This window comes from Cyrtonyx montezumae, unplaced genomic scaffold (genome assembly GCF_038088225.1).
Source record: "Cyrtonyx montezumae isolate F1298 unplaced genomic scaffold, pur_monq_1.0 scaffold_3, whole genome shotgun sequence".
Taxonomy (NCBI): Eukaryota; Metazoa; Chordata; class Aves; order Galliformes; family Odontophoridae; genus Cyrtonyx; species Cyrtonyx montezumae.
The window spans coordinates 34,159,909-34,186,584 of record NW_027072034.1 but is presented as its reverse complement, the minus strand read 5'-3'; the positions used below and the strand labels follow the sequence as shown (position 1 = coordinate 34,186,584).

The following is a 26,676-nucleotide window of genomic DNA, read 5'->3' as shown; positions in this document are numbered from 1 at the left end:
AGTGTGCTATCTCAGCTGCATTGTGAGTACAATTACATGTAAAATCTCTGGGCACTAGACTTAGTCTTTGCTCTTTTTTAGTACTAGAAATGGGAAAAAGTGTGTTTTATTACAGTTATTGATAAAGGAAAGGAAATTTGCCTGGTGCTTGGTTGCAGGTGAAGTTACTTGTAGCAAGGAAGGAGCATACTTTTGAATGAGAAACTTAAACTCTCCTCCTCATTAGATCTCATTACATGATTTCAGATGCCTAGTGAAACTTCTTTTAGCTGTCTCTAGGCCTGCCAGAGCTGCTACTAAGTAAGCAAGTGGTGGAGATTATTGCTTGTAAACTGCTTTAGTGTTTTTTTTTCTGTTCAGTTTAGTCTGGTAGGGGCTGTACTCTTCCTAAGTCACAAGATTGTTCCTACTGAATTACAAAATTGTCTGCTTCATTTGTTACCTTTTTCAATTTTGGGGATTACTTTTCTGTCTGCCACCTATTGCCATGTGGAGGGCTAAACAATTTAGCTTTTGGAGGAACAGAATGGAACAAAGTGTAGTTGTATTCTTCCAAGAAGTTTTATCAAATCTCACATCTGAATTTTAGAAGTCAGTACTGGAAGAACTGAATATGTTTTACCATTCTTTGTCCCTTCAAGTAGACAACATGTATGCAAAGGTCTCCTTTTTATTGGACAGAGTCAGATAAGTGTGGTGATTTGAATGGCTGTTAAACTCTTGATAAGCATGCTTTCCTTTTGCATTTTAGTGCAAAAGATGATATCGATATCGATGCCCTTGCTGCTGAGATAGAAGGTGCAGGTGCTGCAAAAGAACAGGAGCCTCAGAAATCCAAAGGCAAAAAGAAAAAAGAAAAGAAGAAACAAGATTTTGAGTAAGACTTTTTTTTTCCTGTCTGCATTATTTTATATAACTGTACAAAGCTTCATTTACTCAAGTACCATAACTTTTCTTATTCTAGTGAAGATGATATCCTGAAGGAGCTGGAGGAACTGTCAATAGAGGCACAAGGAGGGAAAGCTGACAAGGAACCTTCTACAGGAAAGGTGAACTATATGGGGGAAGGGGGATTATGTGCTAGGAAATAGTTGGGATACGAGACACCTCTGTCCTAGGAAAGTTCTAGTTTGTGGTGTGGTTGGAACTCCCGAGTGACTTAGTAGATATTTCTTATTATATTTGATCAAAATGTAATAGTAAATGTCAGTTGTGAAGTATTTTACCAGAAGCAGTATCTTTGTAGATCATCATTGAAAGTCAATCAGAATAAATTTTAACTGTGGGCTGTGTGTAGTCAGCAATAATAGTTAATGCTTTTCAAACTTTGTCCTCAGTGAGAAAAGTTTTTCTTGATGTGTCTGAATGCTGCAAACTCTCAGAAACATGTCATTTTTCATGGCTGATGTAATCATTTAATTACCAGGTTGAAAATGACAATGAAGATAGCTTATCAAAACAAGACAAAAAAAGGAAAGGGAAGAGTAAAAAAGCCAATCTCGAAAATGACTATGACAGCGAGGAAATGGAAGATAAAGATAGGAAATCTAAAAAAGCTCAGAAAGCAAAACAAGAGGTACTTTCTGGCAGTGATGATGATGATCTTGAGATTCAGCCTAAGAAAAACAAAGGGAAAACTCAGAAGTCAAGCAAAAAGCATGAACTGTCAGAAGATGAAGCTAACGTTAAGAAAGGCAAAGAGCGTGTGGGGACATTGTCTACAGGTGAGAGCGGTGATGAATCGGATGAGTTCTCCCAGCCTAGAAAAGGACAAAAGAAAAACCAAAAACAGAAGCCCACTGCTGCTCTTGGAAGTGGGGACGAGGAAGAAGAATCTTCATTCAAAGTAAAAACGGTAGCTCAAAAGAAGGCAGAAAAAAAGGAACGTGAAAGGAAAAAGCGTGAGGAAGAAAAAGCCAAACTGAGGAAACTGAAAGAGAAGGAAGAACTGGAAGGTGGTAAGGAACCAGCAAAGCCAAAGGAAGCTCCTAAAAAAGGTGAAGAGAAGGCTTCTCCTGAAGTCGGGGCAGCCCCTGGCCCTGGGGAAAAAGGAGAGACTCCTGCAGGAGCAGAGGGTTTGTAACATCGTTTCTAAAACTGTAATTTAAACACTGTAGTTTTATTTGGAGTCAGGAGTGTTGGCAGGCTTTGAAGGTGATTTGTTGCTTTGTTCTGAACTAGGAGTAGTAGTCATTTAGTAGCCTTGTCTTCCTCTCTGTTGGCTCACATGTGGCTATTTTTTCTGGCCTGTAGTTTATTCAGGTATGGGTGCAAACAAAAGCCAGATGGTGAATTCTCATTACCACACGTACATAGCAGTTCTGTAATGTCAACATCATTTTTTAGCCCAATTATTGTTGGACATCTGTTATGTTAAGTCTTCAGGCCCTGTCTTTGTAACTTAAGATACAGCTGTATTTCTATTTTTTTTTTATTATGAAGTTCTTATATAGTAGCCTCTGAAAATGTTCCTCATTTGGAGTTATTTGTAGTATTGGAAACATTAATTGTATTTAGAGTCTTTAAAATTTCTGGGGTCTTTGATCTCGTCTCTTCTTTCTGTAGCTGATGACAATGAAGGGGACAAAAAGAAAAAAGACAAGAAAAAAAAGAAAGGTGAGAAAGAAGAAAAGGAAAAAGAGAAGAAAAAGGGGCCCAGTAAAGCTACAGTTAAAGCTATGCAAGAAGCCTTGGCTAAAATGAAAGAGGAGGAGGAGAGGGCAAAAAGAGAAGAAGAAGAACGCATAAGACGACTGGAGGAATTAGAAGCTAAGCGCAAAGAGGAGGTATGGCATGTTTTACTGTGAGGGCACAATAAGGGAAGGGATCATCTTAACCTATGCTCTTGCTGGCGTGCTTGCTGTATTAGTCCTTGATACTTTTTTCTCATCGATGGAACAAACACGTGGCTTTTGTATTTCTGCACACTTTTTAACCTTTTTCTAGGAGCGATTGGAACAAGAGCGGAAAGAAAGAAAGAAACAGAAGGAAAAAGAGAGGAAGGAGCGTTTGAAGAAGGAGGGAAAACTTTTAACAAAAGCTCAACGAGAAGCCAGAGCCAGGGCAGAGGCTACTCTTAAACTACTCCAAGCTCAGGGTAAGTTGGACTGCTGTTTGTTAAAAAGTAAATTAAAAAGATCTACTTTTCATCGCCCTTTCTTTTCTTCGCTTTTTTTTTTAAATTATTTGACTATACCCTGAGTAAATCTTTGTAAAGCTACAGTGCTGTACTTGCATTTTAGCTGTGTTTACACTGTGTCCTTTTAAACTAGGTTTAGTTGTTTGTATGTTCTTGTTTTGCACTTGAAATGTCAATTTTTTTGGTATATATTTCACTTGAGGTTTAAAGATGTTAATTATGAAGATCTAGGAGAAACAACTTGTTTGCATTGTGTAATCCAAAGGTCAGGGAAGGCAGATGAGCTGGGCTCTGTGCCTCTTGTGAGACTGGTGGTCTGGTTGCTCTTGCACTAATTAAAAATACTCTCTAAAGCAAGTGTATTATTTTGCTTGAAGTCAGAGGAACAGTGTATCTCCTTACATTTGCTTCAGGAGAGGGATGTATAGAAGCTTTCCTACTTCTCAGTCAGATAGAATCTACATCTCCCATGCAATATGTACAATGTATTGTTCCATTTTGTCACTGGTAACTTGTTTCTGTGGCTAAAGAAAGAGGAGAATTCCAGAGGCAGAGGAGTATTCCTCTTACATTTGTGAAGAACCACTGTCTGACACTTTTCTATCCCTTCACACTCCTTAACAGCAATCTCTGTAGCTAGTAAAATGTTTGAATCTTCTAACACACAATAAGGCCATTGTTTCTCTTCAGTCACTGTTGCAATAACTAGAATCCTTCTACTTCTTTGCTGCCACAACTAGGTTTTTCTCAAAGCCCCACGCTTAATTTGGTGGGTACCTGAAGGACTTCTGAGTATTTCAGAGGGTGTAGTAGTAACTAAAGGAATAATTTAGTTTTGTACCAGACTTTGTTCTTAATTGAGTCCTTTCCAGCGCCACAATATTGGATGATGACTTGAAATTGCCATCGCTTGAATACCGAAAAAGAAAAAAGGTTCTTATTTAAGGATGGAAAAACAAAACAAAAATGCCACCAAACCCTCCAGAAATAAAAAACAAGTAAAAAAAAAAAGAGAGAAAAAAAGGCAGAATACTATCTACTGAGTGACCTTAAGCTCTTAAGAAGAGATGTGCATCTTAACTGTTCCAGATTACCTGTCAGTTTCAGACACTCATTTAAGATTAATTTTAGCCTAGCAGACTTTACACTGACATACCTCAAGTTCAGCAAAAATGTATTCCTAAAATCCTGTGGAAATTTTATAGATTGCTGTTGTTTTTTTTCCTGTTAGGAATTTAACTTCTTTAGACATGGTCAGAGTACCTGAAGGACTGCATTTAGCATTGCTTGAATTCTCCTGCTTTGGAAAATGAGACCTCTTTTTGAGAGTTAACATATACCTTGAACCTACTTTCTGCTCTTTTCCTTCTGCCCTGCAATTGTTGAGGACTTTATTACATTTAAACCAAAGCAGGCAGTCACCTGATTATTTATTATTATTATTTTTTTACAGTATTTTATATTTTTCCTAACCATGTTCTTCCAGGTGTTGAAGTGCCATCCAAAGACTCTGTGCCAAAGAAGAGGCCAATATATGAAGACAAAAAGAAAAAGAAGCAGCAGCAGCCAGAAAGTAAAGAAGGTGCGATTTGCATCTGGGAATTCTTGATAAATTAGTCATGCTTCAGAAAATGTTTGTGGAGTAAATCAGCTAAACCTATATTAATTGTGCTTCAGTGTGCCTGTAGGTTTCTTCTGTTGTTCTTAGCAGTGCTATTTTGTTGTTGTTTAACTTTCAACATAAGTAATGTGGTTGCCTACTACTAAAGAGCTGAGCAGGCTCCTCATCTGAATGATAGAAGTTTTTTTCATTAGAGCAGTATAGCAAGATGGGGTGGTTTATTAGTACTAGTTTGTTCTCTCCTGTATTTGTAAGAAAGTGGCTTTTCTTTTAATGTTCAAATCAGTGGTGATTGTCATAGCTCGTAACTGAGCTATCACATGAATGCATGGAAGGCCAGGAGTTTCTCAGATAAGTTGCATGCTTTAACTTTGTTTTAACTGAGTCTGTGGGACTTCAGTTAGTTTGCTATCAAACTGAGATTTTCTTTACTTAACAGCTCAACTTAAACATGAAACTTGCACGTGGAGCTGTACGTCTAACTATGCTTTGAAGTTTGGCCTTCTGAAAGAATGTGGAAACTGAATTTCCATTTTTGCAGTTTCAGAAAGCTTGGAGGTAGCTTCCCCAGCTGAAGATGCCGTGGAACTAGAAACACTGGTAAAAGAAGAGCCTTCTCTTCCAGCAGAGCCAGGTTAGTAGTAATGCTAATAAAGTCAAAACATGCAATGAGATTCCGTGGCAGTACCACACAGCAAATACTGGCTCTTTTTAAACACACTTCTGTACCCTGTTGGATGGGAGCTGAGTGGCTGTCCATTCTTGAGGCAGCTGCCTTCCTTTCAAAGGGATGAACGAATGGAATGTTATGGAGTAAAAAGGCATGAAGTGTCAGGATGAGATTGTTAAAGTCCTTCATTCTTGGTGAACCCGTGTGTTCAATTACCTTTGGCAGTGATGTTGTAGAGGCACATTCAGAGCCCTATGATTATCTCCCTTGACTTTTTGTTTGTTTTCTGAAAGGTAGTTTTTCAGGTGTTGTGTGAGAGTTGGGGAGGAAATACATTTCTTCAAGTGAGAGATCTACAATCTTCGTGGTGATTGTATTCTCACTTCGAAGTGTTTTGATTTCCCAAGTGCTGAATGCAGTGAATATGGATTAGCTTGTAAACCTGAGGTGGAATCAGCCTGCTGAGTGATCGTTGCCGTCATTGTTCCCTACACACAATATTTACTTTGGCAGAATAGCCTGATACTGGGCTTCATCCTCAGTGAGGAGACAGTTTCAATTTGTACCCTTTATTCTCAAGTCAGGCAAGCAGTGACAAAGTTTCCAGCTTTGTAAAAATCAAACAGAATGTGTACTGTAATTCTGGTGTGATGCATCTCTTGAAGAAGCAATTCTAGTGCCATAAAAAAAAAAAAGAGCTGTCTGGAAGGAAATCAGTTCCTAGCTATTGTTATAGCAGTCTGGAATTTATTCTTTCTTTACATGAAATTTCATGGCTGTGTGTTGTTTAATGCCCCTTTTGGAGAGGATTAAGAATCTCCATTTTTTCAATTTGTCTGTTACAAGCTGCAGTCTCTTCTTATATCTGATCAAGCTCCTGCTGGAATGAATTAACTTAATCTGGAATTCATGATGCTGTATAATTGTGTCAAGGCACCTGGAGTCTTAAAATAGCACTTTCTGTAGTTGTTTCATACAATTAAGGAGTACAAGTGGTTACAGCGTTGATTTGTTTCTCTGTCACTTTGCAACGTGTGGTAATGGTTAATTGGGCAGCTCCTGGCAGGAGTGTGGCTTCTGTAGAAGTTGGTGAGGCGTGTACGAGGCAGACACTTGCGTGGTGTGCAGGGAGCAACTACATGAATACTTTATCTGTCTTCCAGAAATGAGCTGTGCTAGGCAAAGGTGAGAGAACTGTAGGATTTTAGGTTATGTGTTTCTTGAGTGCGCAGTGTTTTTCTGGATAGGGACTATGGAGATAATTCGGTATAATTACAGTAGCAAACCTGTAGGCTTCAGTAGTCCGTATGCCAAAGGAAAGGTCATCTACAATTTTGTATGTTGATGAGCTGTTTCTTTCCCTTTAATACTTCCTTTTTCAGAAGAAAAGGAGGAAGAAGAAGAAGCAGAAGATGCAGGCTTGGATGACTGGGAAGCTATGGTTAGTGATGAAGATGGAGAAAAAGGTGAGCCTGTAAATTTCTGGTTAATACTTACTCTCAGGGCCTCATTTTTTGTTTGTGTGGAAAACAGTAGTGTGCTTGGACTCCCCTCCTCCCCTTGTTAAATGATTTGTAAGGCTAGCATAGGAAATAGACATAAGATTCTCTACTCATCAAAGGCAGAGCTTTCATTGATTGAGCAAACATGGTTCAGTACTCCCCTTTGGAAGCATATGTGCACTTACCACCTAAAATTAATCATTACCACCTAAAATTAAGTTGCTTAAACCTCATGTGTGAGTCAGGGAGAACTTTTTACTTGGTGTGCTGTATTTCTCTAGTAGCTATTCCAAATCCATAACGATTTTACTGCAGAAATCTGGCAACATCTAGGAGAACAGCTTTGACACAAGTTCTCAAAGAGGTGAAGACTGAGGTGGCATTGCATTGCAGGAAGTTCCAGGTGCCTTCTCTCTTCTGGGAGGCAAATGCCGAAGAATTAGCAGAACATTTGTATTCCTCAGCATGTATGCCAAAGCCTGTTTTCTGTCTGTGGTCAATGATAGCATTTCTTATTTCTTGCAAAACACTTCTATAATTGAACCTGATCTCTCTAGACTTAACAGACACTTCGTTTCTTTCTGTTGTTCTTTCCCCTGGAAATGTGTATTTAAGGGAGTTCTTACTTTAGATTTTGTTTTTTGATAGAGAGCAAACCTGTCCATATTGAAGTCAAAGAACAAAATGAGGTAGATGAGGAAGAGGAGGAGGAGGAAGAGGATGAAGAGGAAGAAGAGGAGGAGAGCGAAGAATCTGAAGATGCGGAAAGCGAAGGGAGTGAAGATGACGACGAGAAGACTTCAGATGAGAGGGATGCAGATTCCCAAGCTACTGGAAAACAATCTGTGGAAAAAAAGCCCAGCAAGGAAATCAGCTCTGATTCTGAGTACGATTCGGATGATGACCGCACCAAGGAAGAACGTGCTTATGACAAAGCTAAACGGAGAATTGAGGTACTGGGATGCAGCTTCATCTGGCATAAAGCAATGTAACCTTCAGTTCACAGAAAGGCCTTTTACCTTTATTTGCCAAAATGATGGCTGTGTCATGACAACGTTTAGGCAGGTCCAGAAATTGGGTTAATTAAGGAGAAATACCTGGTTTTGCCTGAAGCTGATCTAAGGCAACGTGATCAGAAAGAACGTGCGTGTCAGTGTCGTTCTTCCCTGCCTCTCCTTCTGGACAAAGAGGCTTTTATCCTTTATGGAGAGAGATTTTAGTGTTAAAAGCTGTATTTCTAAATTGTACAGCACTTCTGTGGCTACTTAATGCCCTCAATTTCCTTGTGCAAGTTGCTTCTTCAAAATAAAGCTAGTAATAACTTAGCCTGCGGAACTGTAGCAACAGCAACAAGCAAAAAAACACATTAAGTATTTGCTGTAAGCATTTGGGCCTTGAATTGCCTTAAATGCTTAAGTCCTGCAGTTAGCTTTGTTTAGCAGTCAGTTCAAGGGGTGAGCTGTGTTTCTTGACAGCAGTTTTCCTGTGTCTTCTATACAGAAGCGTCGAGCTGAAAACAGCAAAAATGCCAACACTGAAAAGCTGAGAGCACCAGTTATTTGTGTCCTGGGGCACGTAGACACAGGCAAGACCAAAATTTTAGATAAGGTAAGATGCAGAACGTGAAAGTTCCTCTCCTTGTGTGTGGTTTTATGTAGAAAAGATGAAACTGTCCTCAAAGGGATTGCTTTAAATAGACTCTTACATGTAAATATGTCTGGTCTTTTTTTTGCCTGTAGCTCCGCCATACTCACGTGCAGGACAGTGAAGCTGGTGGCATCACTCAGCAGATAGGTGCAACTAATGTGCCCCTGGAAGCTATTAATGAACAAACAAAGATGGTGAAAAATGTAAGTTATAGCACTTCAAAGACTTTTAAAAATCTATAAACTGTAAACTAGTTACTACTTTGGCCCTGTGAGATATCCCTGCTAAGTCACATGTCCTTTTCCTGCCATCTCCAATATTGGTGTTGGTTTAATTCCTATGGTCAGTATCTTTGTAAGTTCAGACTTTTGAAACTTAGCAAGTATTTTACAGTTAAAAAAGCTTCACTTCTTACTGCATGTGCTGAAATGGGTCCGGTTCACAGGTGATCGGTGTTACTGCTCTAGAAATAGTAACTGTTGTGTATTGCTAGTTTTGGATACTGTATTCTGCTTGCAGCAGCTGACTGAAAAACCTTGGCAGTGTTGTCCCTTTCTAAGGGATGGAAATATTACTTGTAATTTAAGTTTAGTAATCCTGAAACTATTCAGCTAAGTGCTGAGGAAGTGTTTAGTGAGGAATGTTTGCCTGGAACATTTGTCTGCTACTGAAAGTAGCTTGTGTCATTAGCTCTTGTTGGTAACATCTCTTAGTTTTATGTATTTTTTAAACTTATTCTACAAAAGCTTTATGCAGTCTTTAAAAAACGTAAAATCTCTGGGTAGAAGAAAATATTAACGATGGAGGCAAGAAATCTTGCTAGCTTGAATGTGTTTTCTGGGGTTTTCTTTTTTTTTTATTCCCTTGTAGGCTACTTTGTCTTCCATATCCTACCTGAGCTCATGGCTACATAACATCTAGGAGATGATTGTATTTTTTTGTTGAAATTTTGTTGATATTAGCTTTGTTCTAATTTCTGGAGGTGCTGGCTTTAAATTATGTCTGTGGATTTTCTGAAGCAAGTGCTCTCTGTAAGCTGCCAGCTCTGAAGTGTTTTCCTCTTGCATTATCTTGCCAAGATGACTAATGTTTTGCAATGTTAGTTTGACAGAGAGAACATAAAAATTCCAGGAATGCTGATAATTGACACTCCAGGACATGAATCTTTCAGGTAATGTTCATTCTCACAGTGTTGTATTTCCCAGAAGATGCTTGAAGCATCTGCATGTATTTTTAGCAAAGTACTAGGTCTTTGCCTGGTCTGTTATGTTTCTTCTCCCTTTACAAAAACTGAAGTAGGGGGAGTAAGGGTTTTTGCTTACTTTTCAGCTGCTTTTTATATCTGGTTAATATCCTGTCTTCCTGCCAATTGAGACATGAGTATCTGTAAAAGCACTTAAATAATTTTTGTTAATACAGTCAGTGTAAGAGGGAAGATGGAGGCAGGAAAGTAGCTGAAGAAGAACAGGTGACCTGGCTATGTTGGCATGAAAAATTGAAGCTCCTTGCCTAGTCTCCAGTTCTGTATCCAGCTGATATAACAGAGTTTAGGACACAGTGAGACACCAGTTGCATAAGTAAACTGATTCCTTGTGGAGTTCTTGCACTGACCAGGAATACTGGTGGCATAAAGGCAAGATGCTAGATCAGCTTTCAAGTTTAAAACACACTGTGCACAACTGTTCTCACTGAGGTTGTGTTCAGATGAAATTCCCAGATGGAAGGGTTAAGACTTTGTGATACTAACCTTTAAAAGGATCAATGTGCCAGCCCTTAGGACACTTGATAATGTTGCAGTAGGTTACTTGGCATCCTGTTACTTACAGCTCTTCTTCTAACCAGGTTTTATTCAGTGCTACAGATGTGTAATATTGGTGTTTGCCATAACATTTAGTAACCTGTTCCATTCAGATTTCCCTCCTGTGTTTCACTGTAACCTTCTCAATTCCCGCTCAAAGCAAATCAGAGAGTCGTAGCTTGTAAGAAGTCTGCAACAGCAAATAGCAGGAAAGCTATAGGGAGAATTGTAGTTTCTTTTACTTTTGTTTACAGGCATTCAGATGTATGCCTTTCAATGGACTTCACACTTAACACTGTAATTTCAGCGTTTCGTTGATATATAATAAAGAACTATTTCTGATGGGGAAAAATAAGTATTTGATCAGCTTTAACTTTTTATTCATCAGTGTATATTTGGTGTATTTCTTAAAGTAATGTTGCTATGTGATTTTTTTTTTTCTTTTAATGCCACAGCAATTTAAGAAATAGAGGAAGCTCGCTTTGTGACATCGCCATTCTTGTAGTTGACATTATGCATGGTTTGGAACCACAGACAATTGAGTCAATAAACCTGTTGAAATCTAAGAAATGCCCCTTTATAGTAGCTCTCAACAAGGTAAGCTTTTCACCATGATGATGTGTTTTTATGTTGTAAGAAGGTGTTTTGAATCTGACCTTTTTCTGTTGTGTTTCATGATCTTGAATTGCTTGTGCAAAGACTGACGCAGTGGTTTGTAGCTGCTTTCTGCTGTGCTTTTGAAATCCTTGATGGTTAAAATGCTTTACAGGAGCTTTGCAGAACAGTGTGGCAGTTTGTCTCACAGTTGCTGACAAACTTGCATAACTTCAGAATACTTTTGGAAGCGAACGGAATAGGATGCTGGAAAAAAGGAAGTGTTATCTCATTACTGTGTTGTTGCTTTTAAAAAGCTTGGATGGAGAGGTGATAACGCCAGAGATTAAATAACAAATAACATCTTACTGTTTATGTTAAAGTCAGTCACTTAGGTCATAATCCGTTTTCTGAGATGTAAAGCCAGTGTTAAAGTTCTTTGGACCTAAGACCAGTCTGCTTTCTGGGAAGTCTTTCTGAAGCAGGCAGTTACATGTTTTGGGCAGCCCCAACCATCTCTGTAGCAGAGTGGAAAAGGCTTCAAATTCACCAGTAAGCTTTGAAAAGTCTTTGTAAAATGAGTGCTGTCACTTTTCAGAGAGAGAGAAGAAACCAGCCTCGTGTTAATGTGTATGTAAAGCTGTACATGAGCTTCTTTCATCTGAATGTTTCATCTTAAACCTGACCTAAGTGATGTTTATAAACCTTTTCCATACGAACCTAGACTATTATAGTTTAAATGTTCAAAATATTAAGTAGCATTGCTGTCCTGAAGTTCTCTCTGACATTGGGGAGATGCATGGAGAAATAATACGTTTGAAGCAACAAGTAGATTTGATAGCTAGGCATCCAGTAGTGCTAGCTGATAAAGTATTTATCTCAAATTATGTGGTGTAAGCGTAGTTGTCCTTCACATTGTGTATGATGATGTATTGCTGTGTTTTCAAGATTGATAGGTTGTATGACTGGAAAAAAAGTCCAGACACAGATGTAGCTGTGACTTTAAAGAAGCAGAAAAAGAATACAAAAGACGAGTTTGAAGAACGTGCAAAAGCTATCATAGTGGAATTTGCAAAGCAGGTAGGTTGGAATAGGCAAGTGTCTTCTGCTGATAAAGGTGATAGTAAAGATGGTGCTCTTGGGTGTGGTGGCTTTGTTCTCAAATAACCAGCTTGTTGAACTGCTCCATCTTCGGAGTGCTAGTCTGGAGAAAATTAACAGCTAATTGCTGCCTGTGGTCAGTGAAGTCATGAAGAGCAAATTGAGTCCTTTGTCCCTATTCTTAGCCTCTTTGGGAATCATGAGTGTCCCATCTGTCCCTTGTTTGCTTGGACACTGGTGGGGCATGAGTCACATCGACTCCTGGAGCAGCTGCTGGTGGCATACAATAGCATCTAGAAGCTTCGTGTGCTAATCAGCTTTGTAGAGTTATCCCATACTGCATCCGAGTGTAGGTTGAAGCCACGTGTTCTGTAATGAGCTGCCAGCAACTGTGTTGGTTTTATTTTAAATGAAATTAGAGAGTCGCAGTAGTGGTTGGCTGGAATTGAATGTTACTGTGTGTATACAGTGTGTGTGTGTGTGTGTACGTATCTGTTTTTCCCCAAGTAACTATTAATCCTGATTCCAGGGTTTGAATGCTGCCTTGTTTTATGAGAATAAGGATCCCCGCACTTTTGTTTCTCTTGTACCTACCTCTGCTCACACAGGGGATGGCATGGGAAGTCTGATAGCTCTTCTCGTTGAGCTAACGCAAACTATGCTGACCAAGAGATTGGCTGAATGTCAAGAACTGAGAGCTCAAGTCATGGAGGTAATTCAGCAGCTGTTCTTTGAAACTCACCCATGAATGTCTGCCCCTCACCCCTTGCTCCCTTCTACTTTCTTTACAATTTTAAAAAATGAAGTGAATGCTTAAGCAGGGAGTAACTTTCTTTCCCTCTTTCATTCAGGTTAAAGCACTGCCAGGCATGGGCACTACCATAGATGTTATTTTAATTAATGGACGCCTGAAAGAGGGAGACACCATTATTGTTCCTGGTGTAGAAGGTCCAATAGTGACTCAGATTCGAGGTCTTCTGCTACCTCCTCCTATGAAGGAGCTGCGAGTGAAGGTATGGGAACTGACTGCTGTGCTGACACTTAGAGAGCATTTAGAACCAGAATAAAGTCAAGTTTTAAAACAACTAAGTACGAGGTAGAATGGAGTAGTGGTATCTAAGGGTGACTTGAAAGGCAGTGCAGTATGTAGTGTTGTAGTTTCGTGTACGTGCCTTCACAGTAGGTGGATCTGTTGTAACAGTGGAAGAGTAAGAAGGAGCTCCTGTGTGGTGCAGATGGAGATGTGTGCACTTCAACAGATTCAAGCATGCTGCTAGGTGTGAAAAGGGAGTATTCATCTTAATAGAAATGTGAGCGTACTGATGCACTGAATTCTAAGTTAAAGGATCGTTAGGAAAGAATTGTTCTATAAAAGCAAGCAGATACAATTAAAAATTAAAGAACACACAAGAACTGAGCAAGTGAATTTCTGGGAGCAGTTGGTGAGGAGTGACGATCAGGAGCTCTGAAGAGGTTTGGACTCTGCAGCTTTACAGCAGTAACCTGAGAATTGCCTGAGACTGACAAAAAGAATACTGACTCCTCGCCTTAGGTTAAATCCTTTGTTGGAACCTTGAATATATTCTGCTTACTGTAGGATCTATGAAAGCATTTCTGTCTATTGCTTCCCTTTATTCAAAGCAGAAGATAATCTGGTGTGTGAAACTGCTATGAGACTTAAGCTTTGTGTGGGCTTAAACAGCAGTGTTAATAGCTTACAAGTTCCCAGGTCAACAAGATTGTCAGATGGATTTTGTGGTTTGATGGCAGGTGTGTTTTTGGTGAGCAACTTCCCATCACTGCTTGCAGTTTCCTTCTGTGTCCAAGTTGTTGGTCCTCTTCTCTGCCTTGGACAGTTCCCCTGCTGCTGCATGCCTTGCCTTCCCTTCCCTTCCTGAATCCCAGTAAGAGTAATAAATGGAAGAGGGGTATGCAGGTAAACAGGATGTCAGGGCTGTGAAGTAAAGTAACAGATAGGAAGAGCTGGACTTCTGTCACCCTGTCTGCTGTACTTGCCAGTGCTAAGTTCTTCAGCATCCCTTTACTACCACTCTATATTGCTGCATAGCATCTGTGTGAACTCTTTCCTATTGTGTGTTCTCCTTTTCAGAACCAATATGAAAAGCACAAAGAGGTTGTTGCTGCTCAAGGTGTGAAGATTCTTGGGAAAGATTTGGAAAAAACATTGGCTGGTTTGCCATTGCTTGTAGCTCATAAAGAGGATGAAGTGCCAGTCCTCAAGGTGAGATGGCTGATGTTGAAATGAGACACTTAAGCTGGGGTGATTGAGTTCTCTGTTGACAAAGCTCATTCAAAGGTTGAGAGTTCAACGTGCAAGCAACTTGGTTTACTTATTTTTTTGGTTATGTTTGAAAAACAGTTACAGTCACATGGACACAAGGCTCTACACCATCATATGCGTTACTGTGTTGATGTTTTTGGTATCTTGATGCTTAATTTTCCCTGCTATTTTGCCTGGTTGACTGTGCTTATGGAATAAGGACTGAAAACACATTATAGCACAGTTTGACTACATTATTAATTACCAATTCACCATCTGTAGTAATTAATATATTCATTTCCGTGAAGTCACGCTAGACATGTTTGCCCATGGAATTTCTTAAACTGTCAGAATTGGAAAGCTCATTTAAGACTTGTGTACTAAACCTTCTTTTGTAACTTTCAAAATGGCCAAAGAAGGAACGCAGCTACCTTAAACTGAAATTCGGATGAGCTGCTTCTGCCCTTCCAGACTTGAGAGCAGGATTGTAACTTCTCTGAGAGTAGCAAGGTTGGCCCTTCTGTTCTGGAATTATCCATGGTGTACTGAGGCCTTGCTGCTCACAGGGCATTCAGAATCCTTTTTGGACAATGGTTTTAGGGGGCTCTGTCTTTGTTAATCTTCAGTTGAGCAACTGGAGACACGGGGATTCGCTGTTTTGAGCGTTCATCCATCTTGCTGTTCGAAGCCTGCTGTGCCCTGTGGATCAACACGGCCTTGCAGAGAGGTGTTATTGACTCCCACGATGGGTATCTGCTTTGTGTTACGTGGTCACCTTCTTTCAAAATCCTCATACAATTCAGTCCAGGCTCGGTGTCACAGGGCTGTGTGTGACCTGTACTGCGAGGCTCTGCGTTGGTACCTGCTGGTACAGCTGTCGTGAACAGGAAGACTTAGTACCAAGAACAGCAACAGAACTAAACCTTGCTTTTCTTTCCAAAGGATGAGCTGATCCACGAACTGAAGCAAACACTGAATGCAATCAAGTTGGAAGAAAAGGGTGTTTATGTCCAGGCTTCTACTTTAGGGTCTTTGGAAGCATTACTTGAATTTCTTAAAACGTCGGAAGTGCCAGTAAGTGCTCTCTGTGCTGTGTCTGATGTCGTTTCTGTCATGGTGGTCTAGTTGATAACTGTTTCCTTTCAACTCAGAAAGGTCAGTGACTGATTTGCGTGCCTTTCCTCTTCAACAGTATGCAGGAATTAATATAGGTCCTGTCCATAAAAAAGACGTTATGAAGGCATCCGTCATGCTGGAGCACGACCCGCAGTAAGTAAGCTCTGCTCGTACTGCGTTGATAAATGCGTAGTGGTGTTTTGGGAAGCCCCCCTTCTCAGCTCTGGCTCTGTGGTCCCATCTGGTGAACTGCTCGACTTGTTTCTATTGCAGATATGCAGTCATCCTGGCATTTGACGTGAGGATTGAACGCGATGCGCAGGAAATGGCTGATAGTTTAGGAGTGCGAATTTTTAGCGCTGAAATAATCTATCACTTATTTGATGCCTTCACAAAATACAGACAGGACTACAAAAAACAGAAACAAGAAGAATTCAAGTAAGTAAAAGCAGGCCTATTCTGTGTGCTTCGTCAGTAACGCAATCTCTTTATCTTTTTATAACTAAATGAAGTTGAATTAAGCTCGTTGATTGCGAGCTAGTGCTTAGAAGTAGTTCTGAGGGGAAGGATGGAGAAGAGGAAGATGGTGGCACAATAAACTCTTAGACTGTACCGTATTGCTGAAAACTAGATGTTTACATCTGGGATTAGGTTTAGTAGGGTGGGAGTTGTGAAGTGTTTACGAGACTGTAGCTGAAACTATCATAGTGTTATTAAGAGTGTTCTTAATGAGGTTTCCCTTGTGTACTTGTTTGGTTTTCCTGTTTTGTGACAGATGGGAGCTGCAGAGTTGAGAAAGCAAGCAGAAGGATTTGGGTTCTGTTGTTTCACATTTATGTAATTCCAGCGAGCAGGGCTTAGTTCTGACTGCAATAGCATGAATATGCCATCACTTAAGGATTTATAGGGATCCCAAACTTAATTTTTGGAATCTGATCCTCAGTATAGAGACAGTAAAACAATATATTTTTAAAGCAAATTTGAGACTGTGTAGCTCAACATTTTAAAATACTTGTTCACAAACAAAAAATTTCTTCAGTCACCGTGATGGATCGTGGCAACAATTCTCATGCTGCACTGAGATGACAATTGTTCTGCAGTTACTGTTCCTTTGGTTGCAGTCTTAGCTGATGCTCCGATGTCTGGTCATTGTGACCTGGAGTTCTTGAAGTATCGAGTAGAATCAGCAGAGATTTTTCCTGCCTGATGCTTTGCCCAAGTGATGCTGCTTGAATAAATGCCCAGGCTGTGTGAGAGAGGGCAGAACTGTGTGCTTCAGTTGCTGTTGCAGCATCTGTTTCAAAATGCTTTTTCTTCGTTGTCTTCCAGGCATATAGCAGTATTTCCTTGCAAGATGAAAATACTCCCCCAGTTCATTTTCAACTCCCGTGACCCAATAGTGATGGGTGTGGTGGTGGAGGCAGGCCAGGTGAAGCAGGGGACTCCCATGTGTGTACCCAGCAAAAACGTGAGTAAGAGCCCCTTCCTGCAGCAAAGAGAGCACTTTATGACTTCCACGGTGCCCAGCCAAGAAGCAGCATGGCGTGGCCGTGCCTCCTGCAATTTTGATATTGTGATGCAAAGTAGCAAACAAAACTTTCATTGCTGGTCGCTAAGAAGTGGGGAACTCAAGTCTTGATGTTCTGAAGGATAACAAATAGATGAGGCAGATGAGCTGCGCGGGGGTTGGCGGCGCTGCCCTCTGCCATGTGTGATAGCTTCGTGTGAGCAACCAGAAGGAACAGAGAGCTGTGCCCGGGTTTTGCTGATGGTTCTTACAGTTTCTTCCTTGTGTTACAGTTTGTTGACATTGGAATAGTTACAAGTATTGAAATAAACCACAAGCCAGTGGAGGTGGCAAAGAAAGGCCAAGAAGTATGCGTTAAAATAGAACCTATTCCGGGCGAATCACCGAAAATGTACGGGCGGCATTTTGAAGCAACAGACATCCTCGTCAGTAAGGTAAAAGCTGACTGTGTTCCTGCTGTATGGCACAGTGGTAGCTTTGATCACGTGAAGCCTGAGAAACTGATAGCAGCAACCCTCACTGGGGACTTGAGAGCCACTCGAAATTGCTCGTGTGTGGCTTCGTTCAGCAGCGTTTCTCTGTAGCTTTTGTGTTGACTTCTGTAGTAGTGCTGCTGGGGAGTGCCAAAGCAGTGAGGTACTGCAGCTAAAAGCACTTGGCAGCATGACTCGTGTTTGCCTGGCTTTGCATTTGTGCAGTACTGGCAGTGCTTCTGCAGTCCAGGGCAAGGGGTGCGTGAGAGGAGCTGTGCAGCAGAGCGGTGCCACGCTGTGCTTAGAGTCATCTTTCCCCTTCTGTAGATGGGTGCCTTTCCTGTAGGTTATTGTTCCCGGTGGGTGAGTGAGGGGCTGCCTTTGTTAACACACACGGGTTTGTTTTGTGTTGCAGATCAGCCGTCAGTCCATCGACGCTCTGAAGGACTGGTTCAGGGACGAAATGCAGAAGTCTGACTGGCAGCTCATAGTGGAGCTGAAGAAAGTGTTTGAGATCATCTAAGATAACTTTTTTACAGCAATGGGAGGCAGGAACAGACTTGCTATTCCTGTTCTAAAAGTTACCAACAAAGTCGTATACTGAAGACAGTGTTGGATATACGTTTGGGAGGAAAATATGTGGATAAAATGTTTTCCATGAGAAACCAAGAAATTTACACTGGTTTGACAGTGGTCAATTTACATGTTCCCACGGTTCCAATGTGCCTGTTCACCCTTCCCACCGCCCTTCCCAATACTGGCTGCTGTTTTAAAGTTTGCCCTTTCTTCTCTTACACCTTCCTCCCACCCTTTTCCCCTTCCTCTCTCCAAAAGAAAGTAAAATAAATCGAATTTTTATTACAGAACTAAAGCTCTTTCACTTTTATACTGATGAGATCAGTACTGCAGTATTTGATTAACTGAGCTTCTGCAGACTTTGTGATTCTTGGGACATTTTTGATGTAAGAAGTACTTCTTTATTTATGCATACCTCTTTCTTCAACTCTGTTTTCCAACATTCTTCTGCTTTGTGCCTATAGACATTTTTTTAAATAGACAACTAGGCAATTGGATCTTTCTGTATTTGCTTTGTGTGAAAAGATGTAAAGCATAGTTGGCCGCCTTCTACTGCTTGTACAGTTCATGACAGTCAACCTGTAATCGTTATAATGCAGAGCTGCAATAAAGGAGATGGACATACAGCTGCTCGTTTTTGCTTCAGTAGATCTCACAGAACTGTGGGGTTGGAAGGGACCTCCAGAGATCACTGAGTCCAACCCCCTGCCAAAGCAGCTCCCTAGCCCAGGTTGCACAGGTAGGCGTCCAGGCGGGTCTGGAACGTCTCCAGAGAAGGAGACCCCACCACCTCTCTGTGCAGCTGTGCCACTGCTCCTAATGAAACGTCCCTCAGGAGTTGCAGGTCAGAATGACGGAGGGGTGTGGTGGGGAAGAGCTCTGATGTGGCAAAGCCATTGTCTGCATGAAGTGCTGGCTTTGGGTGCTGCAACGGACTCTATGGTCACGTAACTGTGGGACGAACAGCTGAGGGCAGGAGTTGTTAAACATATACATGCTGACGTGAAATCCATCATCATCTTTCACAAAGCTGATGTTTTTAGCATTTAGAATATAAGAATGTAACTCGCAATGAGCACTTTGATCACGTTTCTTCTGGCACTTACATCTCTTTAGCTGGAAAAAAACCTGAATTTTATACTGGGGACTGATGGGCTCTAATACAGTGAGGAGGAGTGTCACAGGGAGAAGACTGCTTTTAATTGTTACAGTTTTCTTCTGCAAACTATGCAATGGTGAAAGCTACACTAATAAAAGATGTTAAGGTCATGGATGTCAGCTAACGTGGTCTTGATTTGATTCCTCACAGATGGAAGGGGAAAGGAGGGTGCTACTTTTGCAGTAAATGGTGCTAAGGGAGCAGAAAACTTGAGTAAAAATTTAAGGGTTTGAAGCAGGGCTCAATAAAGGAGGATGAAAATATCAGTTAAGTAATCCTCTTCTTGAGGATGATGCGAGCTTCAAGTGTACCCTGAGCAGCCCTCAAAGGATCAGCTGTGTACCTGAAACATAATTAGCAAAATACTTGCTTAAATTGCAGCACACACATTCTTCTCTGTACCAGCTGAATTAAAGAAGTGGAACAAGTGCCTGTCTGTGGCTACGTATGTCCAGTTGGGTTTTGAGTACTCCTACTGCTCTGGACTCCAGAATGCATCTGGACCATCTCCTCAGGGTTTAGCTACAGGAGTGGGGGAGTACGTTAAAAGGAATTTTTTGTACTTGGTTTGGCAATTGGTAGCAGAGAAGGGACCGTCTCAGTTTTCCTTATTCCTCTCTTGCTGTCTGCACATGTGGCTGAGATTCCCCACCCTTCTCTGAGCCGAACAGCCCCAGCACTCTAAGCCTCCCCTTGTATGAGAGGTGCTCCATTCCCTTCATCACTTGGACTAGGTTCAGTACACATGCCTGCTGCACAGAGCCCAGAGCTCTCCCACTCCCTCAGCATACAGGGCTTCCTTCAGGTACCTTTAAAGATCTCCCTGTGCTCTCCTTCACCAGCACGTAGCTCCAGGGACAACTCTACACCTGCACATCCAGAGCTCAGAGAGCACGTGTGCCTCAGCTACCGCGTGCCCGGCTTCTTCTACTGAAGGATGAAGCAGAAATGAGCTGGTATTCCTCCTTTGGTCTAAAACCTGTAACAACAGCAGTGGAGCCAGAAACAAGAGCGCAGGCAGACGGACATACAGCAGTCTCCTGTGTGTGCTGACACAGCACCAGCGCGTGGGACTTGAACCGCATCACCGCTCAGAAGGGTTAGTGATACTCAACTGAAGCATGACAAAATAGAATCAGTACAAAAATATACATACAGTTCTTTATTAAACAACTGTAAACACTTCACTGTAAAAATCCATAAAACTTTATAAACAAACATTTTGTAAATAGATTCTATACTACAATAAAAGAATTTTAACACAATTATTTACATGCAATACTGACAAATTTGGCACTTTCTGAAAAGAAATGTACAAAACACTTTGTTGTTTAAAAAGAAATCTGAAATTATAAAAACTCAGGGCATTACTATCATGCACTTTGCAAATACCTCACAAGCACTTATGGCACAGCTAGCGGAGAGCTCCAGGCTCTCGAGTTCCTCACTACAAGTTCAGATCACTTTCAATGTGCTTCCGTAAGTCTGCTGTAAAACTACCTGAACATTGTCAAGAATGAAGTCAAATGCCATGTTCCAAACTGATTCCACAGATGACTGCATTAACCTGAAGGGAAGAAAGAAAGAAAAAAGGCTGAAAATTGCCATTACAGAACTAGCTCTTCTTACGTTTGCTTTTGGTCTTCCAACTGGAAAACAATTATCACAAAAATGATGAAAGAAGGACCTTCCAACAGCTTCACACTGAAGAACCCAAGCTGGCAAGTTTCACAGATCTGTCTGCGTCCCCACCTTTCCTTTCCCAGACTAAGACACAGGTGCTACACCTCTCTGCTAACAGACACCAAAGGATAATCATGGCATTTTAGTCGCAGGTTTTGGGGCCTTCACATTGTGTGTGCAGCTGCAAGAGGAACGAAATCACAGAGAAGTGAGAGTTACCTCTATCGTTCAGCTGCTACTAAAGCAAAGTAGAATGGCTACCCAAAGAACCCAGAGCCAATGTGCTCACTCTCTCAGTCACCTCCTCTGCAGGACAGCAGAGGGCTCCTACGCATACAGCTTTGGAGGATCTAACAGCAGTGTCACACACAACCATGTATCTTTCACTTCCACACCCCTGGCTATGGGGAGACGCTGCCACCAGTGCACGTCTCACTTACGGGCACCAGCTGTGCTGTCTGATGCTATCTGGAAAGTTTTACAGACAATGTACAGTATTCAACAAAACAGTTCACTGCAGGTTTCTTGTTCTCTGAGGCCTACAGGCATCCCATAATATAAGCAATAGGAATGGATTTAATGGGGTTGGAGAGGTGGGACAGGATCTGGACACAGAACTGAAACCAGATGAGATTTAAGGTAGCATGATGAATGAACGAAAACAGGGTGAAGAAAAGGGACAGTGACCAAAAACTCTCTGCAGCAAACACTTTTTAAATGTTACTATTAATATTTCACAGATTCTCTGTTTCATCAGCCCAACTCCTCCTCTCCCCCACTTTAATAACATTTAATAAAACTTGAGATATTTACACTCATCGATGAAATGTCTAATGGGCTTGTGGCCTCACAGATACCTAGTGCAAAAGTGCTAACAAAAACTATCTAATTATCACAAATATTAACAACCAAGCTACCTTTTCATGTACTTAACAACCAGATCTAGTTTTTCCAAATCTTTTTCTTCTATTAGATCAGTACAATACTTCACAACCTGCAGGATGTCTTCTTCCATTGGATCTGTAAAAAAAATAATAAAAGGTATGGAGAGAACTTTTCTCAAAGTACACTCACAGTATACCCAAAGAATAATCAGACTGCAGTAGAAGAAAATGAGGCAGCATTAGCACTTCAGGTGCCAATCTGACAATAGCTGTGTTCCTATGCCTCACAGCATCACAAGTTCTGTACATAAATGGACTGCAATGTCCTGAAGCATCTCGCTTGTCTTTCTTATTCCTCCCTTCCTGTAAGGGCAAATGACAACCAAAGGGCAAGGGACAAGCTGAGCGGTGCAGTCAATACATCAGAGGGAAGGGAAGGTGCCCACAGGGACCTGGACAGGCTAGAAAAGTGGCCTGTGTGAACCTAACAAGGTTCAACAAGGCCAAGTGCAAGGTGCTCTGGGCATCCCAATCTATTGGTCAGTGACCCTGCCCACAGAGGGACTGAAACTAGATGATCTTTGAGGTCCTTTTTAACACAGGCCATTCTATGATTCTATGACAAGAATAACAGCAACTTCACAGGTGGAATTCCCTCTTGAAAGCTTTAATCTCAAGGGCTGTACCGTACTGGACAAAGTAAGAAAAACCTTTCACACAAGTAACACCGAGGCATTACTCAAGAACCTAACACACGGGTCCAGGAGAAGAGCAGGTATGATGGTCATGACATTAAACAGAACAGTTGCTGGCAAAAACAAAGAACAACTGAGTAGGAAGAATCAAAATACTGCATGACTGCAAAGTGTTAAAGAGTTCAAGACCACTGTGAAAAGTAACCAGCAAAAGGAATAGTGGTGGAAGAAGGAAGAAAATACAAAGAGCTTGCTAAAAAAACACAAAAGTTTTCCCTGTGATGCAAGCAACATCATCATTAGCATGGAATCTGTTACCTGAAATAGTTGTTATCCATTCTTTCAGCAATGTCTTTACATCATTGAATTCGACAGCTCCAGCCAGGTTGGGCGCCTGTGGCCTGAAGGAACCAGACTGTTCAGTCTGCAGAGCTGACGGGTCTGAAGCATCTGAAGTTGATGGAACTGCTTCTAGCTGTTGGAAACATAAGTTGGTAATGCTCAGTCTGACAAGTACGGTAACACAAAGACACATACACATTGTAATGATCTAGTAAAGAATCCAGTAGAGAAAACAAGCTGTATTTGTGAACACGGACCAAATCTAAAGAAATGGACAGGGCTTTACTGAAAGCTGTCATTAGGGCTCAAATTACCTGAGCAGCTGCTCCTTCCTGTTTCAAGAAACCATCTATTAGCTTCTGTGGGCTTCCAGATGTAGCTGGCATGGTTTTTGCAGGGCTACCCAGGAGTTTACATTTCAGAGGACTCTGAATCTTTTTTACAGGACTGACTGGATTTTTTTTCCTGATTTTTTTCTTATTTTTCGTTGTTGCATGCTTCAGTTGTAGGCAAGGATTTCTTGATACTGAAAAACACAGAAATAGTCAATGACAGACTTGTTAGAAATCAAATGCTTTTCCACTGATAAGACGCCTATCTTTTGTAAAAACTATGAATCAATAAGGTAAATATAACCTGGGTGAAATGACTTAACATGCACCTGTCATTCCAGATATTGGCAACATTTTGGGTGTTTGAAAATAGACATTAGTATACTCAGGATACTCAACCATCCATAAGCCCTTTAATATCAAACATATCACAGAATCACAGAATTGTAGGGTTTGGAAGGGACCTCTAGAGATCATGGAGTCCAACCACCTGCCAAAGTAGGCTCAGTGCTTGAATATGTGCAGCTGGTGAAATCTGAAGCCTACTGGACAAACCGGTTCACCCTAGAGGCCTTTCCAGTGCAGATACCTACTAAGACTTCTCACCAGTGGGTACCAGAAAAGCCAGCAGCAAAGAGCACCCCAAAGTGCTCTTATCTGCAGTGGTCCTCTACCTGTGGAATCAAAGTTCCGTTGTAATAATGCAGCATTTAAGTGACAATGAACTCGGTGGCATTTCCAACCCATTTCATACCAAGCAAACTGACGGGGAATTTATCTCCTGTCTTTATACTGATTATATAAAAGAGACCCAGATAACCAGCTCAGTGTAAAATCATCTCTCAGGCACAGTGACATGTATCAGCTACCTCCCTGAAACACGTACTACTGCTATATAAACCCAGAGGATGCTAGTCCACATGTACTTGTTTAGCTACCTAAGGACTGAAGATGCAGTGCTTTAAATCACGAGACATACTAAGTTGACACTCCATTCTGCAAACATATGGACATGGGTGGGTTTAGTGCCACAGTCCCAATGAATTGAATTAATTACTCGTTTAAGTAAAGCCAGGCATCTGTTTGCAAAATGAGGCCACAGCTGGTTGTAACCCACAGTCAGAAATACAGAAATTTGAGGTAAGGCAAAAACTTCCCAGAAGCTTTATTTACATTTACATTGAATTGAGCGTTGCAAAAACCTCTTCAAGTATTTAACAACTCCTGCACAAAAGCACTGTACAACTATAGATACGTACCAAAAGCGTTAGCAGGTTGCTGCTCTGGTTGCTTTTGCCTTTGATCATATGCATCTTTCAGCTCTGCTTGCAACTCAGCAGGCAGTGCAGCAAAAACCTCAGGGTCCACCTGAACAGTGACAGAAGGAAGATTCATTTGATTATTTTGCCAGTCATCAGCAGTGCCTGCTTCCCTCTACACTACCCACATGAGGAAGGTATTTACATTTTATGTCGAGCAAAAATAGATGAGATACACTGTAAAACCAAAACACTGTAAAATACATTGCATGTTTTCTTTTCGTACCTTAGCTTGTAAAAATCACAATATTTTCTTTTTAACATTATGTTTATTGTTTTACATAATTACTATTTATGGATGAGTAACATGCTACCCATCAGAAACAATCAGAGCTGCTAGTAACTTCTTTCCCCAAGATGCTCCACCTTTATTCACCTGCTATTAACAGCACAGCCAAGCCTAACTCAGAGAACAATGCCTTCAAACTGACAAACTCAAACCTCTGAACAACCAAACATTTGTTCCTCTCTGTTTTGATATTGCTACATGTCTTAGATAAAACATCCTTGGGAGCAGTCTCACTCCTTTAAGTGCAGCACAAGTCCATCTACTCTAGATCTCGAACTAATGTGAAAGGTTTTCAGAAGTCCATCCCTTCACTTGCTGATAAGAATAGAGTCCCTTGCCAATTAACTCCTACAACTTCAGTTCTTTTTTAAATTTAAATTTTATAAGGAAAAAAAAAAAAGCCTATGTTAGAAAGGTTAATGTTCACTGGTTAAACATGCAAGAGTCAGAAAAATGGGAGGCTCAGCATCCAGAACTGACTTTTTTTGTGTGTGTATGTACATTGCAACTGTTCCATTCTGCGATTTAACAATTCCTTTCAGGAATGCAGTATAGGAAGATGAACACGACTTTGACATTGCCCCCATCCCTGCCCTCTGAAAGTATAGCTCTTGCTGCACCAATGCTGCCCTAATGCACCTTTCACACAGCCGTATCACATTTGCACGTTATGGACAACATCACTACTTCATCATTCCACCAAACGGATACCAGTACTTCTCATGTGCTGCACAAGGATCTCTTAAACAGAAACTTTACCAGGTAAAGGCAACGTAAGGAGAAGGTGGAGATCTGCTACCAGCAGGTCACCCCGCTACTACCAACGTCATCTACTTCTAAACACAGGCAAGTTTTCTCCTTGAGCAGGCAGGCAGCTGTGTGGTGCTGACCTGCCCACGAAGGTTACACCACAACGATATATCCCACAGATTCCTTTTACACAGCCCATTTTTGAAATGCTTCTTTAAATGGCTGCTCTGCTCTAAGCTGGCACACTTGGATCGAGTCACAGAGTCACAAATTACACTAGGAGACAGAGGCAGGAAAATTGGTGCAACCAAACAAGCAAATCAGAGTCTTCTAGCTCACTTTCAAAAAGTAACACTGTTATTAAAAAAAACACAAAAACAACCCTCGCCCCCAGAAAACAAAACAAAACAAAAAAAGCAAGCAAAAAGCAACCAATCCTCAGTGACTAATTAATAGGTAGATAAAGTATAGATATGATAACACAAACTAAATGTAATTTTTATGGAAAATGATATGCAGTTCTAACTTACTCTGAAATAGACCACTGAGTGGTATACCAAGAGTGGAGGGGTGCGTGTTAAAGCATAGCATAATTTAACCCTCAAGTCCAAGTTCATTAACTGCTGAGAGTTTAACTACATAACTTAAAACAGCTGAGGGATGGAGAATCCACTTCCTGTTCTCACCATATCCCCATACAGAAAAGCCAACTTTGCCGTTCAGGAATGAAAATTGATCCAACTGGTTTTGAACCAATTAACTTGAATTAAGGTGAAGAAATTTTAGTAGCAGAATGGACTGCATTTTAAAAATAATAGTAATTATTTTAACTACTATTTCCTGAAAGAAGGTCAGGAATCTCATCTAATTTTCTCTACATTCTTTGTCACCTAAGCATCATTATGCCTTAGAAACAGGAACGAATATCCCTCTATAAATCTGATTTGTTGCCAGCACATTGAGAACAACAATGCAGCAATGGCACAGTAAATAGAAAAATAAAATTGAGCTGTATCAACAATAATTTTAAATTATGCATATGGAATATACTGTATCTCTGTGTATTCCAATCTGTGATTGTTTCTTTTTTACCCTACTTCTGTTCAACATAATTTTGGACTGAAAGGTGCAATACCACTAGAAACATCATTACTGCTACCTGCTCTCCCTCCAGGCA

At 40.9% G+C, this 26,676-nt stretch overlaps 2 protein-coding genes across 5 annotated transcripts in view; one reads left to right on the top strand and one right to left on the bottom strand.

Annotated features, from left to right (window-relative positions):
* EIF5B (eukaryotic translation initiation factor 5B) overlaps positions 1 to 18,672 on the top strand; it is a 29,662-nt gene extending 10,990 nt beyond the window's left edge. Inside the window, exons 2-24 of the mRNA XM_065741177.1 lie at positions 752 to 877; positions 965 to 1,049; positions 1,427 to 2,075; positions 2,566 to 2,786; positions 2,947 to 3,097; positions 4,626 to 4,721; positions 5,302 to 5,394; positions 6,813 to 6,896; positions 7,581 to 7,885; positions 8,433 to 8,540; positions 8,672 to 8,782; positions 9,683 to 9,750; positions 10,833 to 10,974; positions 11,920 to 12,051; positions 12,602 to 12,784; positions 12,924 to 13,085; positions 14,183 to 14,314; positions 15,296 to 15,427; positions 15,546 to 15,622; positions 15,743 to 15,907; positions 16,799 to 16,937; positions 17,270 to 17,431; positions 17,886 to 18,672. Coding sequence (XP_065597249.1) covers positions 752 to 877; positions 965 to 1,049; positions 1,427 to 2,075; positions 2,566 to 2,786; positions 2,947 to 3,097; positions 4,626 to 4,721; positions 5,302 to 5,394; positions 6,813 to 6,896; positions 7,581 to 7,885; positions 8,433 to 8,540; positions 8,672 to 8,782; positions 9,683 to 9,750; positions 10,833 to 10,974; positions 11,920 to 12,051; positions 12,602 to 12,784; positions 12,924 to 13,085; positions 14,183 to 14,314; positions 15,296 to 15,427; positions 15,546 to 15,622; positions 15,743 to 15,907; positions 16,799 to 16,937; positions 17,270 to 17,431; positions 17,886 to 17,993 — 3,631 coding nt within the window. The 3' untranslated portion in view covers positions 17,994 to 18,672. The remainder of the gene's footprint in view (positions 1 to 751; positions 878 to 964; positions 1,050 to 1,426; positions 2,076 to 2,565; positions 2,787 to 2,946; positions 3,098 to 4,625; positions 4,722 to 5,301; positions 5,395 to 6,812; positions 6,897 to 7,580; positions 7,886 to 8,432; positions 8,541 to 8,671; positions 8,783 to 9,682; positions 9,751 to 10,832; positions 10,975 to 11,919; positions 12,052 to 12,601; positions 12,785 to 12,923; positions 13,086 to 14,182; positions 14,315 to 15,295; positions 15,428 to 15,545; positions 15,623 to 15,742; positions 15,908 to 16,798; positions 16,938 to 17,269; positions 17,432 to 17,885) is intronic.
* A 1,688-nt stretch (positions 18,673 to 20,360) lies between these two features.
* Positions 20,361 to 26,676, bottom strand: part of REV1 (REV1 DNA directed polymerase) — a 54,875-nt gene continuing 48,559 nt past the window's right edge. For 3 of the 4 annotated variants that reach the window (XM_065741173.1, XM_065741174.1, XM_065741175.1), the window contains 5 exons: positions 24,401 to 24,509; positions 23,124 to 23,335; positions 22,786 to 22,942; positions 21,806 to 21,908; positions 20,361 to 20,772 (listed from right to left, as the gene is read on the bottom strand). In XM_065741173.1, the coding sequence (XP_065597245.1) occupies positions 20,661 to 20,772; positions 21,806 to 21,908; positions 22,786 to 22,942; positions 23,124 to 23,335; positions 24,401 to 24,509 (693 nt within the window). In that variant the 3' untranslated portion in view covers positions 20,361 to 20,660. The remainder of the gene's footprint in view (positions 20,773 to 21,805; positions 21,909 to 22,785; positions 22,943 to 23,123; positions 23,336 to 24,400; positions 24,510 to 26,676) is intronic. The other variant, XM_065741176.1, reaches the window with a different exon arrangement.